General features: G+C 38.6%; 2 protein-coding genes and 1 long non-coding RNA gene across 4 annotated transcripts in view; 2 read left to right on the forward strand and 1 right to left on the reverse strand.

The window, feature by feature from the left end:
- The first annotated feature begins 4,462 nt into the window (after positions 1 to 4,462).
- LOC109030774 (uncharacterized) lies at positions 4,463 to 8,614 on the forward strand. Of its 2 annotated transcripts, none has more exons than XM_019041907.2 (4): positions 4,463 to 4,735; positions 6,196 to 6,486; positions 7,618 to 7,800; positions 8,188 to 8,614. In XM_019041907.2, exons 1-4 carry the CDS (start codon positions 4,678 to 4,680, stop codon positions 8,271 to 8,273), a joined length of 618 nt encoding a protein of 205 aa, XP_018897452.2. In that variant the 5' UTR covers positions 4,463 to 4,677; the 3' UTR covers positions 8,274 to 8,614. The 2 variants fall into 2 exon arrangements, with proteins under 2 accessions (XP_018897452.2, XP_018897451.2); XM_019041906.2 differs by having other exon boundaries at positions 4,471 to 4,735; positions 6,193 to 6,486.
- On the reverse strand, positions 8,188 to 11,608 carry LOC140224335 (uncharacterized). Its single transcript, XR_011899635.1, has 2 exons — positions 10,657 to 11,608; positions 8,188 to 10,210 (listed from the first exon to the last, which is right to left on the reverse strand). It is a non-coding gene; the product is annotated as an uncharacterized lncRNA (long non-coding RNA).
- A 181-nt stretch (positions 11,609 to 11,789) lies between these two features.
- Dora (zinc finger SWIM domain-containing dorado) overlaps positions 11,790 to 20,835 on the forward strand; it is a 45,906-nt gene continuing 36,860 nt past the window's right edge. The window contains exon 1 of the mRNA XM_019041853.2: positions 11,790 to 12,357. Coding sequence (XP_018897398.2) covers positions 12,171 to 12,357 — 187 coding nt within the window. The 5' untranslated portion in view covers positions 11,790 to 12,170. The remainder of the gene's footprint in view (positions 12,358 to 20,835) is intronic.

Below are 20,835 nucleotides of genomic sequence, written 5' to 3' on the forward strand. Positions count from 1 at the left end.
CATATGCCATATTCCCGATATTGAAGGGAAAAATAGAAAAAAGTTCTTCTACCCTGAAAGAAGCTACATTTTAGATTGATTTCTTCTAAATTTTGAAATGTGTAAGTCTTTACAATATGATCTTTCATTAAATCATAATGGATTTACATCGTCCCTTCGTGCTGGTTTTTACTTCACGTATCGTACAATGAGTTGTTGCTTTTTGAAGACTGGTTACTTCCAACATTCATTTTCGTACCCAATAACATGCTCTCTGAACGCATTACTTCCACTGAACTGAAAAGAGGAACTTGATTTCCTTTGTGAGTCATGTTATTTTACTTGTTGTGAACAACCATCATCTGTTGTGTTCATTTTATTTTTAACTTTATTATTTGCACAATATTTTTACTGTTTGGGGTAAAGATTCTAAAGCTTTCATTTTCCGTAAGCTCTTAGATAGACTGAAGCACTAAAAGCATTTGAAAATTTCTTCTGAAAACAAATAGGCTTAAGGATCTTTCTCCAAGATTCTCAACGCTCCTATTGGACAGACCTGAATTTTAAAAAAAAGTAAAGGAAAACAAAACAAAAAAGGAGAGTAATAATTTCTCCAAAAAATCTATTGCGTCAAAACATGTAAATCTTTTGCAAAGAGGCAGGAAAGAATCCCTCTCTCTCTTCTTAAAAGGCTCTCTTTCTTAATCCCTTTCTAAATTGATATCAACGAATTGTTGGAAAAAAAGTGGATGAAATAAAGGTCAAAGAATAAAACTTTTTTTTTTTTTTTTTTACTGCAGTGGCCAACTTGTCAAAAACTAGAGCAACAGAAAAAATGGCTTGTAATTTCTGTGGGTTAAAGTATGTTGAATACTTGACTCAACGGTGTGTGTTTGAATTAATCCATGAATATTGTTTGCTAAAGGCAATGAGTGGGAGTGTTGGTCTCCTGAATACATTTTTGTGACTGATTTTTAATGACGGATTAATCAATTTCTTTTTTTTTATATTTATACATATAAAAAAATGATGAAATTGTTAGCATTGTAAATGTATGTATATCCTACCTCCTCTCAATTTATCATCTAGTCATGAAAATATTTTTAGATCTGCTGCAGTCTTCGTTTTCTTTTGTTTCCCTGCTTTGTAGAAGTGCAAAGGAAAATAGAGATACTTTTGTAAAAACTTCGGAATGTCAAGCCTGTGGTTTTATTAGTTTTTGTTTATGACAGATTCAGTCTAAAAGATTTCACAAAGGAAAAGCTAGTAAAGAGGATTGAAATTATCTTTTCTTGTAAAATTGTAATCTTCTTAATTAAATATGTATTATAAGACTTCCTTAAAACATGTATCATATTTGTAAATAGTAGCATAGTCATAATTTTAACGCTTGGAACAGCGTGAAAAGTTTAATGTTGTTAATACAGTTAAATTTTTTATAATTTTTTTTCTTATTCTCTCTGAAACGTCTCTTTATTTTTATTTCCGTTGAATTACTTTCAGTCCTGAATGAAAACCAAGGTAATTTATATAAGAAATGAACAAATGAATAATTTCAGTTGAAATGTGTAACTGAAAATGGCATTGTTATCAAACTTCTATTGTTCTTAGGTGTTACCCTATGTATCATATTTTGTCCCTTGCTCTTCAAATTGTATTAAATAAGTTTTATTTGTTGTACAAGTAAAAATAAATTATGAAAATTGAATCGATTTATTACAAATTTGAGTTTTCTTTGTTATTTTACCTTTTCAAAATAACTTTGGGAGCAACTCTCTGTACCTATTTTCTCTTTGACCAAATATCCCCTTTAAGAGGTGATCATGATTAGTTGAACCGTTTTGTGTGTCATACAAGTCAAAATAAATATGAAGAAATGAGACCATTTAATACCTACTTGTAAAGAATTAATAATTAATTGAAGAAAAAAAGCTTAAGCACTGTGAGCGCGATACCACAGACGAGTATTGCATAAACATGAGATCACCATTGGGCCCTCCAGAATAATGCTCTAATAAGTAGGTCATTTGTCTGAAAACAAGGTTTTGTGAACTGAACAAACGGCTGCTTCCACAATAATTTCCAACGAAAAACTTGACAAAAATATTCATGATTGAGGATTCGATATTCAATTCAAAACATGCTGCCTTTCGAAGGTATATTACCCTCTTCCTTGTTCGAATCTAAACCGAGTCGGGAGCTGACTGAGGGAAGCATAATAAGAACCTGGAAGGGCACCAAAGAAGAGATAACTGTCATTAAAATATGTGGCCTGATCAATAATAATTTAATGTACAATATAGACTCAATGAACAAGAGATTTTCTGATTTTTTGACTGGAGTTTTAAAAAATTAATAACGCCATTATTTTTGAGTAACTTACAAGAAATTTTTTTTTTCAGTCCCCAGTTTAGAAACTCCCCCTTATACTCAGATTTTAGGGCACACTTAAGTAATTGCAAAATCGGTGATTAGAGGCGTAATGGTAACATTTCCATAAAAATAATGAACTAGAAATTTTACTTAAGTGTAAAACAAGAGGAAATTATAAAAATAATCATGAGCGTAACTAGAAAAAATGTCACACATGATGCGTATCACTTTTATGCGACTCCCTAATTATTCCTAGCCTCTTCATCTTCTTTTTTCCTCTTTTTTCTCGTCTCCCTTAACTTTCTTTCTGCTCCCTCTTCCTTCTTATTATTCTTTCTTCTGTCAGTTCCTTTTTACTCATATGGGTGGTTTCACGATAACTGGAATAGTTTTGTCGCCGTAACAGACAACACATTTTTCGGTCATATTTTTAGTAGTAGGTAATGATAATCACTAGAATTGTTTTGCATTAATCTACTCAGGGTTACGTCTTTTAACGCTTTTCAAAGATTTATCGCTTTACTTTTCAATTCTAATATATAAATGGCCGAAAATGTGCTGTCTGTCACGCTGAATTTTCTCCGCGTAACAGACAGCACATTTTCGGAATTTACATAATATTAATTGAGAAGTACAGCAATAAATCATTAGAAAGCGTTATAATACGTAACCCTGTGAAGATTAATGCGAAAACATTAGAGTGCTTATCATTTCTACTAAAAATTTGACCGGAAAATGTGTTGTCTGTTACGGCAACAAAACTATTCCAGTTATCGTGAAAACACCCATATTCTTCCTCTTCCTCTTCTTTTTCTCTTTTCTACCTCTTCTCCCTACTCTTTTTTCTCTGTTTCTTCCTCCTCCTCTCCTCCTTTCCATTTTCCTCCTTTTTCTTATTCCCCATTTTCAAATTTTTAGTGGATTCCTGATTTATTATGTATGACTGTCGATATGGCAACTATGTGTGCCTAGCCGCCCAGGCTCCTGTGGAAGCGGCCCCCTTCGATAGTCCAATAGTCTGTCTAACGTCAAGTCTAAGTCCGTCATGTCAAGTCTATTAGTCTAAGTCCGTCACGTCAAACTGATTCCGTCCAGTCTAAGTCATGTCAAGTCTGTCTCCGTCAAGTACCTTTTTGAAAATAGGTCCGGGATAGAAGACTATCGTGTCTCGTTTCAGACATCTTGAGAGTGCTCCTTGCTAATTTTTATGCAGTTGAGTGTTCTGAATTTTTTTTTAATTGCATCAATAACTCCGGATCTCAATTGGCTCGTTTAATGTATTGCTGAGTCGCCCTTTTTGGATATAGGTCCGGGAATGAGGACCATTATTTCCCAATTCACATATCTTGAGAGCACTCCCTTGCCAATTTTCATGAAGTTTAATATATTGCCAAGTCGCCCTTTTAGAGGTCGGTGGGACCTTTTTGGAAATAAGTCCGAAAGAGGACCATCATTTCTCGTTTCATATATCTTGAGAGTGTTTCACGCCAATTACTTCATGAAGTTTGGTGGGTTAAATTTTTTTTAAATCGCATTTATAACTCCAGATCCCTTGGCTCATTTAACGTATTGCCGAGTCGCCGTTTTTGAGCTCGCTGGGCCCTTTTTTGGAAATAGGTCCGGGAGAAAGGACCTTTATTTCTCGTTCCGCATATTGTAAGAGGGTCTCCTGCCAATTTTTTTAAAGATTGATCTATTTTTTTCTTTTTTAATTATTTCCATTAATCAGCAGGATCTATCTCCCCATTACATAAATGGAGTGACTTCTTCGGGGGGCTCCCGGCCCTTTTTAAATGTACGTAAAAATGTTAAATGTTTAAAAATAAAAAATTTAAAACAAACAGAATACGCGCTTGCTAAAGTTAATAAAGAAAATAATGTAGAAAGTACTATCCCCCCTCCCCCCTTCCCAATCCCCAACTTTCTCCCTCTCTTATTAGTGGTCGTCGAACACTCGTCATACTAGAACGTTGCTTGAACGGGAGGCGATAAGGCAACACGGCATGAGGCACTCTTGCGCTCCTAGTGTCCTGTCCTAGTGCGGCGTTTTACCGCTGATAAGAGGACCGCGATGTAAACAATGTAATGTAAACGAAAAGATAACGAACCCTAACTTGTTGTGACACTAGTAACCACTCGACCCGAACAAAGCAATCTTTTCCTATGGTATAGAATCCTGCGTCCGTTACTCGATCACAATCAGATTCGCTCGTGTATTGAGTATAATTACGTTCACAATTACCCTTGGTGGACACATGAACCATCCCTCAGTGCGTGCATAAATTTTAATTTTTTCTACAATTCTACACTCAGGAAACAACCATCATGGACATCTTCTACGAAAATCCTTCTCATACATCATCTGGTCCTCCTCGTGTGAAATGTAAGATTTTTTGTCAGCATGCCCTTACCTGATCACTCACCTTGCCTTGCGGAGCCTCCATCACTCACAACCTCCTTGTCAGTGTCTTTCAACCTTTAACATGCTGTTCTCACCAGGGACGGATTTCCCACAAGGCAGATCTAGGCAGATGCCTAGGGGCCTAAAGTTTTGAGGGACGCAAAATTTTGAGACACATGCATACTTTTTTAAGGGTTCTAGAATTGAAATCAGTAAAAAAAATTAAGGACGAAACAAGAGGCACGCGAAAAGAATAATATCTTTGAATCTGTCCTTGTATACTAATAAGGTTCGTAAAACCCGCGCCCCCTCTGCATTAATGAGTAAAATTTTCTCTTTACTTTTTCCAACCTTTTCTCGCATTTGTTTAGTTTTGCTTTGTTTTAATTCCCTGTGCCTTTTGAAAATTATGGTAGCACACGAGTCATCTCAGCCACCAAATTTTTCTGTTAATGAACCTAAAAGTAGCTCAAATTGCGTTAATCAAATGCCGGATTTTAAAAATTTTCCGGGGGAGGACCCCAGAACCCCCCAGACTCCCCACACGGTCGTCTGTTCTGTGAGGGGCGTGACTATAAGATTTGCCTAGGAGCGCTAAAAAGGTAAATCCATCCCTGGTTCTCACACTCTCTTTAAATCGGATTCCAGTAACAGCAACAAGTAAATTATACCTTTGGGTCATAACTCTTGTCTCAAAGTAAGCGTAAGCGTCACTTCCAATGGAGTGTTGCCTAACTCCAAATGAATTCTAAAATCATTCACATAGAGAGTTTCATTTCAAGTGTGTCAGGAGTTTCCAGCATAAAACTTTACATCAATCAACGTCTCTTACATAATTCTTTGAAATGCTGAGAATGGCCGGATTTATACATAAGCCATCCATTTTGGAGGGCGGCAAGAAATGTGCGAAGAGAAAAATGAAAATAGGGCCTCGACGTTGCCATGCCCCCCTTCCGACAGCACAGCAGGAAGTATTAGGTCCGAAGTGATGACTAATGTAGACCAAAAAATAGATAATGAGAGAGTACGAAAATCTGAATAAAAAGTGTGTTGGGTGCGTAATTTACGAACAGGAGGGTACCTCCCCCCCTCCCCCTGGCGGCAGCAAAATCTTTACACCCTAGAGGCAGTAATTACGCAAATCCAGCCATGTGCTGAGGTGTAATTCATCCCCATCTAAAGTTGATCGAACCGTTTTGAGTTCATTGGAAAGAAATTCAGCGACCTGTAGTGTAAGACAGAAAGTTTCATATCATGATTCTTACACTTACTAATAGTTCGAATGCAAAAATGAAAATGCAAATTTTGTGCTTCTCTGCCCTAAAACTTAATCCAATAATTTAGTTTGTACTCTTATACCCTCTCCGGAAACAATTGCTTTCCCTGTAAGGCTGGCCACAAATTGTTGCCCACTAATGTTATCTATTTTGTCTCCTTAGCAGCAAACACGTCCAACCAGAATCGCAGGAAATTGGCTGATGTTGGCAACACAATCCATCAAACAGCCAAAAATTTGACTTCAGTCCACAAGGCAACAGAAATGAACATTAGACAAAATGACTCAGCGAGTTGTAGGAACACAAGCACTTGCTTTGAAAGAAGAATAACCCTAGAAAAGACTGAGCATCTAGATGAGGCTGATCTCATAGTTGTTGCTGATCTTAATCCTCGATATTTTTATGACGATGAAATTGAAGATCTTCATGAGGACTGCTCTGTAGATTTAATGATTGGTAAGTTTCTTAGAATCGTTTCCATATGTTTCAAACAATTTGAATCTGATATTTATATAGAGAACATTGCCTTCCTTAATGCAACAATGAAGGATGGGTTCCATAAGCTAAATTACCTCATTCCATGAGGCTAATTACCTCACAGTGTCAGTGCCTCTACCCAAGTAGCATTTTCCAACGGAAAAATCGTGATATTTTGAAATGGGTCAGTTGCGCTGGTCACAGAATCGTGTTTTGATGCTTGATTTTTGTAGATTAGCTGAAAGTTATAAGATCTGTACCTACAAACCGCAACTTTCTGTGTTCAATATTAACCAAGATATCGCACTGTGAAAAGTCAAGTTTTTGACGTCATCCACCGCGGCAATGGAAGCCTTGGTTTCTTCCTCGTTTTTGTTGATGCAGAGGGTGTAACGCAAAAAATCGACATCTGAACGATTATCCATGATCTTGTCGCAACTTTGTCTCTATAAAATTGCGTTTGATAAAGTCAAAATTTTATCTCAATTTATCATGATTTTTTGTTTGATAACGTTGCAATAAGGCACCGTCGATAAAATCAGGATTTTATTGCAAATTTTCAAGATTAGATTGCAATTGATCGCAATTTTCTATCTGTTTAAATTGCAATAAATCAATGTTGATAAAACGCGATACATTCTCCAATCAAATCGCAACTTATCACTGCTACATGGATATCGGTAAAATGATGAATTCACTTAAACAACTAAAAAAGGGGGCAGATGCAACACTTTCAATTGATTCAAATGTCAAATTCCTGTTTACTGCTAAGGATCAAATTTCCCAAGAAAGTTGAATGACAGGATGGGTGTGGGTACTTCCGAAGGCTCTTGACTGTTCCTCAAAGTGTGAGTACTGTGTTTTCCCTATTGAAGTTCATGTATTTACTCACTGCATGTGTAAGTATTTTCATAAAAGTTTCCAGAAGAGAAAATCTCTGGTGGACATTCAAAGAATAAGGGGAAGTTTTCTTTTTGATCTTCACTCACTTTGTGCGGGTGCTCTGGGACACCCTATATTACTTTTCAGTTGTTATAGTCAATTTGTTCATCAGCACCGATTTCTTTTCTAATTTATTCATACATGTTCAATTTCATTTTTGATTCGCAGACGAAGTTGATAGTTTACTACAACAGAATTTAAGACTCAATTCTGATGATTTTGAATCCCTTACATGCTTCAAACCAATTAAAACCTCGTGGGATGATCATTTTGACAATGTGGATGGTTACGACTCTCTTTATACGATGGATGACCTAGCAGACTTAGATAATTTAGATATCCTTTTTGATTGTAAGTATTTAAGCGTCATCTGTTTGAGTTAACTACAGTCTCAAATTTCCTGTAAACTGGTACTGGAGAAAAATGGATATTGGAGTCTGGCAGAGTGCAAGAGTAAAACATGGTTTTTTCTACTGTATTTTTTCGAGGAACATCACATTGCTGTCTGTTCCCAACTTAAGTTGAGCTTAAGATTTTTCTCTACTCCTGTTTTTTCATATCAAACCCATCCTTGCTTTTATTCAATCTTGTTGTGTGGAAGAACTGTTCTTTTTTTTTCAACTCTACCTATTCTTTGACATTTAAAGTTAAAATTTACTGAAGTATTTACTCTTCACTTGACTCCCATCTAGGCACTATAAATATCATATTTACTCAATATCTTTTTTCTTGTTTCAGGTCCAAGTGATGGCAAATTTCTTAGCTTCAGTTATCCATTCAACGATTTCATCGTGCCTGGCATAGATTTAGATTTTTTATGTTGAACAGTACAGAATACCGATGTTTTAAAATTCATGCTCTTTTATTCTACTGAATTTTCAGTTGTATAAAGTTTATTTTGTATTTCCAATGTCTAGATGAAATATTTAATGTTAAAAGTCACCCAGGAAGTTTAGCTTCTAGTTTGTAAGTGGGCTGGACGTTATACAGTTGGTAATGAATTGATTCCTCAAAAACTTCCCTCATCGGTATATCCTTTGTAAAAGAGTTTCTTGTGTGTTCTTTTCTGAGAAAAATTGTTTCTTTTCCCCTTCAGATTTTTCTCTATCTTGTTTAAATTTTACTATATTTTTTATTTTTTCAATAAAGCAGTTGTACCTTTCAATTACATAGTTGTAGTTGTATTCCACCAACATGTGTGGCTTTCAACCATAATAACTAATGTCCCTTTATACCCAGAGTTAAGACAACTCGATTATCAGCTGACTGGCAGCCGGCCTTGGCTGGCCATGGAGGCTGAAACGAGTGCACCCAAACGAACAATTTTGAGGGATGCGGATCAGAAATCCTGCGATGTAGCTGTCATACAAAAACAACAACATCAACAAATTGATCAATTAAAAAGAAAATGATATTAATTTGTGGATAATTTCTTAATCTATTTTCATTTTGGACCGATGGAAATAACAATTTACTCTCGATAAACCACAATTAGGTAATATTTTCATTATTCTTGTTCACATTCGAGGTACCGCCATCCTAGTGCACTTGTTTCGGCCTCCATGAGCGAGAACCAATCAGAATTGGATTTTTTTTAGGCCACTTCCAGCCCAACCAAAAGTGAGTTTGTCTTAACTCTGGGTATAAAGGGACTCTAATAATAACTTCTCAGATTATTAAGAGAAATCTTACCATTAGTTAATATGAATGTACTTGCCACAAATGTAGATGCACCTCTGGTGACTTTTTGAGTGAAAGTGTATCCCTGAATTGTAACGATTCAGAATTGTCGGATTGGGTTTATTAAATTCATTTTTTTAAAATGAGGCATGAAACGAGCGAAAATATTGCGTCAAAATTTCCGGCGACTGAAGAAAATCCGCGGAAATTCTTTAGAAAAACTGTATTTGCCTTTCGTAACAAGAATGATTAAAAATAACGCATTAGTTGAGGCCTGGAACGTTGCAGTCGGAGCTAAATACGCTTCCTTACGCGTGTAGGAAAGGATATTTGAACTCATTCACGGCAGGCGCAGTGATACAACTATTCGACCACGGGTGTAAGCATGTTGCTGCCAGCCGGATTGAAGGCGCGCCACACTCCAGCAATTACTCGGGTCCCGTCCCGTGCGATCTCCCTGGCTGGCGCGCCGCTAAAATCGCCGCAAAGGGAGGACTGCATGTCATTATCCTTGACTCTCCGTCCCGTTTTTACCACAATTTGAGTGAAAGTGTACTCATTCGAAACTTTTCGAATGCGATTATTGCTAATATTTCAGAATTCGAATCTTGCGATTGCGAATAATTCGGATGCGAATATTCGAATATTTTCGATTATTGCTTCTATTTTTGATTTTTTATGAACCGTGAGAGATAAAATGACACTTTTGACGCTTTTGAATGCGATTATTCGAATTATTAGAATTTGCGATTTCGAAGACTTCAGAAGCGAATATTCGAATGTAAGCGATTATCTCGGTGCCGATAATTCGAATATCGAATATTCGAATATCTAAATATTCGACCATCCCTAGTATACCTAAGTATTTCTTGAAATACTTCATTCCCCAGCAACACCTAACTGCACTCATGCGCCCTGTCCTCCATTTGCGCATTTTCTTAGAATATTATCGTTATTTTTTGAACTCCGGGTACCTATTTCTCTCTGAAGCTGGAGTCAAGGGTGGCTGTAGTTTTGTATCAATTCAGCAGCGAGAAAGGAAGCAAGATAAGTTTTTGAAAAGAACTAAGTAGGTATTCGTCTTAAGGTGATTCGTCAAGCTCAAGTGACGTGGTCGAACTGGCATGCGATATATCGCATCTTTTAGGTCAAAAATCTCGGCAGATTTTGAATTTTCAGCAAACAAAAGGACGATAGCCCCTGCGCATGAGCCTGAAGAATCATTCAAAACCCAAAAATCGGCAAAATTCAGAGAAATGAAAGCAGGATAGTGTTTGGAAAAAAACATCGCATTCGATTCAGCTATCGATTTCGGTATCGAATGCGAGGTTTTTTTCCAAACACTATCCTGCTTTCATTTCTCTGAATTTTGCCGATTTTTGGGTTTAGAATGATTCTTTAGGCTCATGCGCAGGGGCTATCGTCCTTTTATTTACTGAAAATTCAAAATCTGCCGAGATTTTTGACCTAAAAGATGCGATATATCGCATGCCAGTTCAACCACTTCTTTTGAGCTTGACGAATCACCTTAATACTGAAGGACCTCATTGTACAGAAATTGTATCTTCCTCTTCTTCTCGTTCCCTCTCGCGGTCTGAAGAACTGTCGCACAAGATGGGAATCGAAAAAAGTGTGCAAGCGTTCAAAGGGTAGATACCTCACCTCATAAACATCCTCAATCCACTTGTTGGCAGATTTTATCATCGCCAAAGCACCATGAAAGGTCGATGAACTAAATCAAGGTTCTCATACAAGTTTAACATCAACTGAAACATCCACATACGGTTCTCTTTTAATTTTTATAGCTATAGTATTTAGCCTGTACTGCAGCACCTGATCATTTCAGTATCAGGATAAAATTGTCATTTATCAACGTCTCAAAAATGAAAAATCCTTTAAAGGACAAGGCAATTAAAATAATATTGTATTGTTTGCGTTTGGCGCTCAAAGTGTTGTGAACTCTCCGTCACCCCCCAATCACCCCCACTCGTATTCCTTTCCTACACGCGTACCAACAGTCTTCATCACCAATCGACAGAGCACTGAGGCTTTTAACCATCTCATTTGTAATCACCCTTCTATGAAAGTCATTGAAATAAACTTTACCCTGAATCAATTCTTTACATTTAATAAATAGACGGGTTGATCATCATTTTATACCGATTTAAATTGAACCCGAATAATTGTTTAGCGTTTATTTTAACTGCAGTATGTTGGCACTTCTGTGGAACATTGAAGTACTCAACAAAGACGTAGAATAAAGAGACTGACGTCAACAGAGGCGAAAGCTACCGCCATTTTCATGTCAACGAAGCATAACGAAGGGAAGCTGGGAAGCTGTTTCAATAAGTACTGTTTACGTTTGCGGTAGGTCGACGTTTAGAAGAGGTCGAGTAATAACGGATACATACGTTTTTAGAAATTGAAAGAGTTTTCTTTAAACTTATTTATCGTTTAAAAGGAGAAGCACTGAGAATTCGCTTAAAATTTAAGGTTTTTTTCCACTTTTATATTCGTAGGTAACCTCGAAATTGGTTTCAATAAGTACCGACTCTGCGAAGAAAAATGTTAACATTGGTTCTTACGGAGCTTTCGCTTTCGCTTCTGTTGACGTAGTCTACTTATTCTATGACAAAGAGAGAAGTACTGAATAATGCCACCATGTTAAAATTTAGTTATTGTCTGTTGTTGCCAATTCAGGGGTTGCGTCTGGACTGAGGAATTATACTTGTGTCTAATTAGTGTTATTCGATGTCTATCTGAAGAAATTATGTGTAAATCTGAAAGTGTCTTACGCTGGAAGCTTCAGCACGCTAACAGCACCCAACAGTTTACTACAATAGTAGGTCAACAGTAGTATGGGGTTTGAGGTCAAAGGCCTCTCATAGTGATCAGTTAGTGTCAGTGCCCAGTAGTTTCTTTAACTAAGTTTTCAATTGTGATATTATTTGCTCAGGTTCTAAATAAATTATTAGTGTAATTCGGAAAACTTTAACTTAGTTAAGTCAGAAGGTTCATCGTGAATCAATAGCTGAACTGTAATGTTGGACCCCTGGGCTGATACTGATAATGATAGATTTTCATTTGAAGATTCAGATAGGTTTGAAGACGATTCCCTCTGCAGCTGGAGCACAGAACCAGAATCTCTTTGTAATAACTGGAGAGGCTGGAAAAAGCAGTCTGTAGGACCAGCATCTGTATTTGGCTCAACCAAGAAACCAGCCAATGGTAAGTTGACAACCCCCTAAGTTTGTTTATCTTACACTACCCCAGATACTCGGGGTCATCTGATCAGTTGCGTATCTCAGTATGCAACCATTAACTAAAGTTCGAATTTTATATTCATCAAGCTATGTTTTTCCGTAGCATACAGTCTATGTCAAGAATTATTTATCCTAGCATTGCCTAAGGTAAAATGACTTGCGTTGTTTAGTTAGGTTTATTCAATGCTCTGAGGATGGTATCATTTTTAGGACAGTGATAATGGGCTCAATATGTATTTCTCCAGTTCACCCCTCTTTCTGTTCGTCAGCTAACGTCAGACAGAGGATTTCCTTTCGTGGTTCAAATTGTTAGGTTATTAATTTGACCGACCTTTCATTACGCTACCTGTAGCTACTTGTACAGAGATATTGAACTTGATCTCAACATAAGTAAGTAATACCTTGAAAATCGGTGATAGTACTTTCAGCGGTAGAAGTCCCTCTAGATCACCGAAACTCATATTACGAATAGAGATGAGGTGTTGAGGCTCTCTTTATTTTGAGAAATATAACAGACGGAACCTGAAAGTTTCCTTTCTATTTAGAAGCTTGTCTTTAGCTTTGCCAACAGATGAGGTTGTATTTTGTGACGATTGACCGGCAAACTCTTCCTTAAGGTTGCAGTAGTGATATCTGAGATGGTTTGAAGGGGTATTTCGGTGCCGAAATTGCAGAACCGCATATCTCTGTTTGCGACATCACAGACTTCTTGTCATACTTACTCTATTTTCTCTTTGGAAAATTGGTCAACTTAATTTTTTGAAAACTTCCCTACTTTTTCTTCTCTATTAGCAGAATGTTCTGTCTAAATTTCAAGCTTTAAAGTTGGTTTTTTCTCTTTAAAACATTGAAATACCTAGCAACTTATGGACAAAAGTGAAGTATCGTCTAGGTCACCACTCATCAGTGGTACCATCTGACTGCATGTATTAACCTGTTGAGTAGTGCTGATTCGGAGGTAATCAAAGATGGGTATTGTCTCAACATACAACGAGTCCATTCTAGGAGCAAAGATTTTGAAACACCGCAGTGGAGATACATTGTTTCGCACTTGAGCCATTGATTTAGTGATTAAATACTATGCAAGCAAAATTGCAGCACTATTTGATACCTTTGAAGAGGTGCCTCACTGGCAAAATTACGAGTCTGCCAAGGTCTGTCCTCTAAATTTTTGAAAAATTTAAGAGCCAAAAAAAGCTTCACAGGAATGCTCAGTGGTTGAACCTATTTAATCGCAGAGTGTTTCTATAGCTATCGCGATGCTAAATGGGGGTCTCTGAGACAAGAGTATCTCTGAAGAGACTAAAAGAAAAATTTACAATGACATCGTGAAGAGTATCATAACTTACGGGAGTGAGGTCTGGAAACTGAAGAAAAGGACTGAAGACATGCTTAGGGCAACTGAGATGGACTTTTGGTGGAGGTCTGCTGGCATCTCAAGAAGAGAGCGTATCCGCAATGTAAAAGTGCGCGAGATAATGGGTTTGGAGAATGACATCGTGCAAGAAAAATGGTATGGACATGTGCGAAGGACGGCAGACGATCGGTTGCCCAGCAAGTTTTCGATTGGGTTTTCCCATTAATTCTTTACACCGAGCTCTTAAAGCACAGAGTTTCCAACGGCTTGTGCAAATCATTGCTCCGGTTTTAATAAAAACGGGTAGGTAGAAGGAAACCTTACTGGGTATTGCAGTAGGTAATGAAAAATCACTTGCAAAACAAACTCTCAAGAAAAAACTGAAGTAACTTTTAATTTGTCTTACTCCTTTGTGGATTTCTTCTCTCCATGCTAAATTGAAAAAGAGCTGTAAAGGGGGAGGGTACTTACCTGTTAGAATGGGCTTCTTTATCAAAATTCGTGAACAAACTTTTTTCAAGGTATTTCTGGTCTAGCACCACTGGTTGTCTTTAAAAGAGTCACTGACTTTACCAAGCAGATTCTTAGGGATTTTTTGGTGGTAAATTCCAACTTCTTAGCTGAAATGCTGATAAATGTCAAGATTTTTAAAAATATCTAGGGAATTATTCGATTACTAATATAATTTTTAATATTATTATTAATATTAATTATTATATTAACTAATTATTGATATTAATTAATTATTAATATTAATTATTCGATTACTGAAAATAATAATAAAGAAAAATTCCTTTGTTTTCCAATGAAGATTTACGGGGCTTCAACAAGAGTTTTTTATTTCCCAAGCACTGATTGCTAACGTACAAATACTTAAACTTCTCGATCTGGATATTAAACGCAGGAAAATCCTTCGAGAAAAGGGAAGCATCAAAACAAGAAGGCGCAGGCGGAAAAATCAGACTTTCCCAGTCTTTTGAGCAATCTTTTTTTTCTTTTTCTTCAAATAGCCCTCGAATAGAGTGTTAATAAGGTACGCAAAGCTCTGGAGAAGAGAGGGTCGAGGAATGCGGTACGCCATTTTTTTCACATGTTGAGGCATAGAGGCCTCGGAGACCTGCGTCTCAAAAGCGTTACAATGGGGGGGGGGGGGGGGGAGTGCGTTCTGTTATTGAACCGATCATTTTCCAAATCACGTAAGCGCCAAAATTGTGAATGCGAGAAAAACAAGAAAAACTGTTTTACTAGCTTTGTTGACGATCTTCAAATTCCAAAAAGTGTATGTTCGTCTAGAAGGCTATTTTGAAATCTGACATGAGTGATTATATCAGAGAAAACCAAAGAAAAAACACCCCTGTACCACCAAAATAGAGATTGGCGATTACGTGATCTGGAAAATAATCGGGTCAATCAGGATTTTTACCGCGTCCAAATCAGAAATTATTCGGTATGGCCAAGTAGGTAGTTGCCGTGCTGTAAATACTCAGGGTTTGTTCCGTAAAATCCTATTTTCTTTGAGACGACGAACGTGTAAGGGACTTAATCCCATCAATATAAGCGTAAGGGAGCCGTTCGGAATGGGAGTGTGTGTAATAAGAGGAAAATTGGGGCGACTGATTCACTTTCTGCCGCGCAAGAGTGGAATTATTCAATGAGTCGCTGAGCTGACTCGTTGGCGCTTCCTTTCTCTTTCTGCCCCTGTGAGCCAGCCATGCAGGCTCCGAGCTCTGTTATGCACTATGATTGGTCCGAGAAGAAAGTGAAAATTTCTCCGTGGACAACACAATGCCACTGTCAACCCATCCTCGCGTTTCGTCACTCTTTAACGCTATTCTCAGCTGCTTTAAGGTCTCCATTTCTAATATTCCTGAGCCTTTTCGGGCGGGGTTATCATGATGTCTACCGGCCCCCAAAAGTCCTCATTGTCCCCGATTATCCCCGATTTTGAAAGGGTGTCCCAGGTATCCCCGAAAGTCCCCAATTTTTCTGTTCAGGTCCCCAAAAAATGACAAAAATCGTCCTAAACACCGGCATTTTCAAATTTTATCGCCAGTTACGGCGGCGCGGTATAACCAAGAATAAAAAAACTGAAGTTTTGCTCGGTTTTTCGTATGTTCTCATCGGTTCAACAAGACTTGTAAAATTATTCGTATAAAATACTATTTTAACGCTCCTTTCTCTTACTATTTCGGGGGAAAAAGTCCCCGATATTCTTGAAAAAAAGTCCCCGAAAGTCCCCAATTTCGGTTTTTCACAACTGGTAGACAACACACTGGTAGACTAATAGGAGATGCGAGTTCGGGAAAAGGTACAATACTCGTGATTCAGAGGCGATATACTCCAGTGGCGTGGCGTGACTTGCGATGTATCGATTGTTATGCCATTTAAACCTATGGAGAAGGATCGATAAACAGAGTGTTCGCAGCGAACACCTTAATAATCGATTCTTTACCATAGGTTCAAATAGCATAACAATCGATATATCGCCATTCACGCCACGCCACTGGTTCGCTGCGAACACCCTGTTTATCGATCCTTTTCCATAGGTTTAAATGGCATAACAATCGATATATCGCAAAGCACGCCATGCCACTGATGTACTCGCCCTTGGATTCCACACGCGTCTTTTTTTGTCAAAGAAAGCAGCTTTTCGGAGGAAACTAGAAATCAATGTAATTGATGAAAAGTTAAAGTTGTAAATCGTGAAAAATGAAAGATTAGGAAAAGACAGTCGGCATGCGACCATCGTCGTTTCCTCTCGTTCCGAGTCGTCATATTATGGTCATTTTTGTTTACCTTCAACTAGGCAGTTGGCTTTCAATGATCATCTGTTTCGTTTTGAAGTCCGTCTTTCATTCTTTCAGCTGTCGCATTTTCTCTCTGATTATTTTTGTGCTCGCATCGCGTCATTAATCGGTCTCGAAAATCGCACGACGATTTGCAGAAATTTCAGCGAGCCTCGCGGTCTCGGCCATGAGACGAGTTGACCAGAGGCGGATCCAGCAATTTGGCAACAATGGATTCCTCCATTTAAACCTATGCTAAATAATCGATTCTTGTCGGAGCACCTGGCCCCTCCAAGAATCGATACATTTCCATAGGTTTAAATGGAGGAAATCCGGTGTTGCCAAATTGCTGGATTCGCCAATGGAGTTGACTTAAATCTTCATTAAGACGTAATTTGACATGTGCGTAATATCACCAACGAAATCCCTTCCTCCCCCACCCCCCCCCCCCCGAAATATCAATATCCTGTTTTTGTTAATCCTAATTTTAAATCCATTAAGCGGAGAAGGATATTTGCCGTCTATCCCTGCGGTAGTTTCACTAGGACATTCTCCAGTGGAGGTAAAAATCTGTGCTAATTATAATGCATTTTCACCGTACTCAGGGATTCTTCGTGCAGATAGACGCACATCGTCGATTTCATGAAGTTAGGCTCCAACAATATCATAACCTCTCAATACTTCCAACGACAATAAATCGATACTTATCACAACGGGCAACATTTTCCGGGCCCTCTTAGGTTGGTCGTCACCTGGATCATGCCACTCAGCGGTAAAAAGTATGTATCGTGGAAAGAATTATTATATCTGCCAAAAATATAATTTTGATCTCCTTCATTTGTGGGAAGTGGATAGGCATTGATTCGAAGTCAGAATCCCTCCGAACCGGGACCAAGGCGGGGCCCAAGAGCCAAGATAAAGGTTATCATATCATTTCAGTGTCGCAGTCTTGTCGCTGTCGGACATGTTGTTCAGACCTTCAAACTTCACTCTCTTCCTCTTCTCTAATAGTATTTTCTTCTTCTTCTTTTTTTTTGGTAATTTAAATAATTTCAGCCCCTTTTCTTCATTTTGCCCCCTGCCAAAAAAAGAGAAAAAAGGTCATCCGTCTTTGTGGTAGGGGTCACCGTCTTGTGGAAGCACATCTTGAACAGGGTGTCTAGCATCAGGAAAAACCGGAAAATATCAGGAATTTTGGCTGATCAGGAAAATCGGAAAAATCGGATGTTTAATCAGGAATTTTTCTTTCGCGAATCTCCCCAGCGGAAAAGTTTTACTGCTTTTTGCCTACCGTGCCGGGAGTCGTCGAAAAATCAGGAAAACATCAGGAATTTGTTTATAAAATATCAAGAAAATCTCAGGATTTTTCAAAATTAAAAAATACTAAATATCCTGTTAAATTTTGGTGGAAGGGGTAAAATCCTTCGCGTGGAATTGTGGAAGCATAGAAGAACGTGCACCCCTGGATCGTCGCTCTCCTAACCTAAGGGCGCAACCACACTCGGGAATGAACTCTGTCGTCCATACACTCCAACGCTTTTCCGGGCTTTTCAAATAATCAAGTTACGCTCTTTTGTCAGCCAGGGGACGAGTTGTAGGACTTGCCCGCACCGGTCGCCGGAACGCCCGGAAAAAATCTGCCTCTAGAAGTGACGGCGATTCGTCGTCGCTGGAGTGACTGGAGGATGGGTTGGAGTGAGGAGAAACTAGTTGATCAGAAATTTGGGATTGGGGAGTGTGGATAGTGGATAATGACCTAGTTTCGTGTTTAAAATTGGACCCGCGTCGGCGCGCGCGCGGCCGGGAGCGTTGTGTGCGCTACACTGATGCAAGATGCCTCCAACTCTTCCTGTTGCGACGATGACGATGACGATCAGCGGCGTGGCGTGAACTGCGATATATCGATTGTTATGTCATTTAAACCTATAGAAAAGGATCGATAAACAGTGCGTTCGCAACGAACACCTTAATAATCGATTCTTTACCATAACCTCAAATGGGGAAATATCGATATATATCGAAGCACGCCACGCCGCTGATGACAATGACGATGACTCACGCCCTCCCTCCATCACCGATGCACCAACCTCGTGTGCAACTCTCAACTTTCGTCCCTAGGCTCCTCCGTCGCTCGGTGGTTCGAGTCAATGGGAGAGGTCGGACGCAAACTTTGGAAACTCAAAAGCTTATAACGTCGTCTATACACAATTTTGAGATTCTTAAAGTAGTTCCATTGGTTCCCTCGTGAAATTTTCTTGTCGGAGCGCCCTTTAGAATTCAAATGTGATGAAATAAACATCATAATTTGCAGTTTTAGTTAAAAATTTTATTTCCGATCTCCCTGAGTGACTCGATCCACTGTGCGTCAGTGGCGTGGCGTGTTTTGCGATACATCGATTGATCTGCCATTTAAACCTATGTAAAAGGATCGATTAACAGGGTGCTCGCAGCGAACACCTTAATAATCGATTCTTTACCATAGCTTCAAACGGGGAAATATCGATAATCGATCATTCACGCCACGCCACTGCTGTGCGTCATGGCGTCCTTCTAAATTCCCCCGTTCATTCCCTAACAGCCGAGAGAAATTAAACGGCTTATATTTGAAGGAGGGCGTAAGCGCTAGAAATCAAGTTTCCAGAAAACTTTACATCTTTGACAATTCTTTTTGTAGTTTCTACTCCAAAAAATTAACAAACGTTGGACGGACCATCGCAAGGGACCATCATGGGACGGACCCTTGGAGGTGCGAAAAAATTGTGTGGGAAACAAACAAATTTAAAATTTTGGAGGATACGCCCTTTTCCCACAAGACCATTCAGTTCTGCCGTGAGAGAAAATATAAAATGAAAATGTATTCCTTCCACAGTTCTTCATATTTCTGTTCGAAAAAGTTACCAGAAGTTCTACATGCAGTGTGTAATAAGAAGACGTTCACAAAAGGAGGTGTGGAGATGTTGGGCAAGGAATTCATTGTTTTTAGAATAGTTCCAGCAGATACGCCCTTCTTCCACTAAACTGCCTAGTGCTGACTGTTACACGCATGACTCCTCGTCACTTTTTCAACGACCGTTAGTTTGATATCGTTTTGACTCATTTGACGGTGAGGGTTGAAAATTGGTTAATATTACTGAAAGCTCTGTTTTCCCTCACGCCTCCCAGATGAGTTTGATTTCCTGCCCAGTTCTCCTGGGGCCTTTTCGTCGTCGAGACATGAATTTTATTCTTAAATGGACTATATTTTGCAATGGGGAACTCCTAATTTTGGCTCACCCCCAGAAGCACTTTTCCGCATAAAGATTGTAAGCGCATATACGGTTTTTTTTTTTTTTTTTTTTTTTTTTTTTTTTTTTTTTTTTAAACGCATAATATGCGTGTATGTTTCCTAGCCAGGAATAGTAGTCCCTATAATTGCAAAATGTAGTCCATAATAATTCTATATCCAAGAAAGTGGTCGATCGCAGAACTCAGAAGTTATCTTTTCTTTCGCTATTGTTTAATGCGTTATCGTAAAAGCATCTCGGCACGAGTGAGTTAATGACAGTGGCGTGGCGTAAATTGCGATATATCGATTGTTATGCCATTTAAACCTACGGAAAAAGATCGATTATCAGGGTGTTCGCAGCGAACACCTTAGTAATCGATTCTTTACCATAGCTTCAAATGGCGAGATATCGATAATCGATTATTCACGCCACGCCACTGGTTAATGAGAACTTATTTTCGGGAGGAAGGAAACGGAAATTCCTTGCGGTTAAACCATCACGCTATCGGCAGGATTTCTGAGCGAAATTAAGGCTAAAAGTAGACCTTGGCGATACTCCCGCGGACGATCCCGGCGGTTTTTATCGAAACTACTAAACTAGGCATCAGGCACCGCAATATTCAATTTGACGGAGAGAGATAATCACCGTGTGGCTATCACTGCCGTGCTAAGAAAGAACGCCGAATGAACACACAAGAGTTGCCAAATTTTCCTCGGTAAAACATGCATTTTTGACGACATTCATGCATATCATTCCTTGGAATTTTCAGATATTTTAGATTAAATTGCGTAGAAAATCGTCTGAAATTTTGGAAAAAAATATTCACAATTTTCCCAGTAAATTGGGTTTTTTTTGAGGGGAACTTGGCGACGTCTGAAGGCTCATACAGCGTTCCTCCTTACTACGGCAGAATATCAGAGACTAATACGGACAACCGGGACAACCCCTTCATGCGCAATCCTGCCCACCTGTTGTCCTTCCCTCTCTGTAGCAAACATCGCTAGTGTGAACGCTAGACATGGACCCATTTTAAG

The sequence above is a fragment of the Bemisia tabaci genome, chromosome 3 (genome assembly GCF_918797505.1).
Source record: "Bemisia tabaci chromosome 3, PGI_BMITA_v3".
NCBI classification, from domain to species: domain Eukaryota; kingdom Metazoa; phylum Arthropoda; class Insecta; order Hemiptera; family Aleyrodidae; genus Bemisia; species Bemisia tabaci.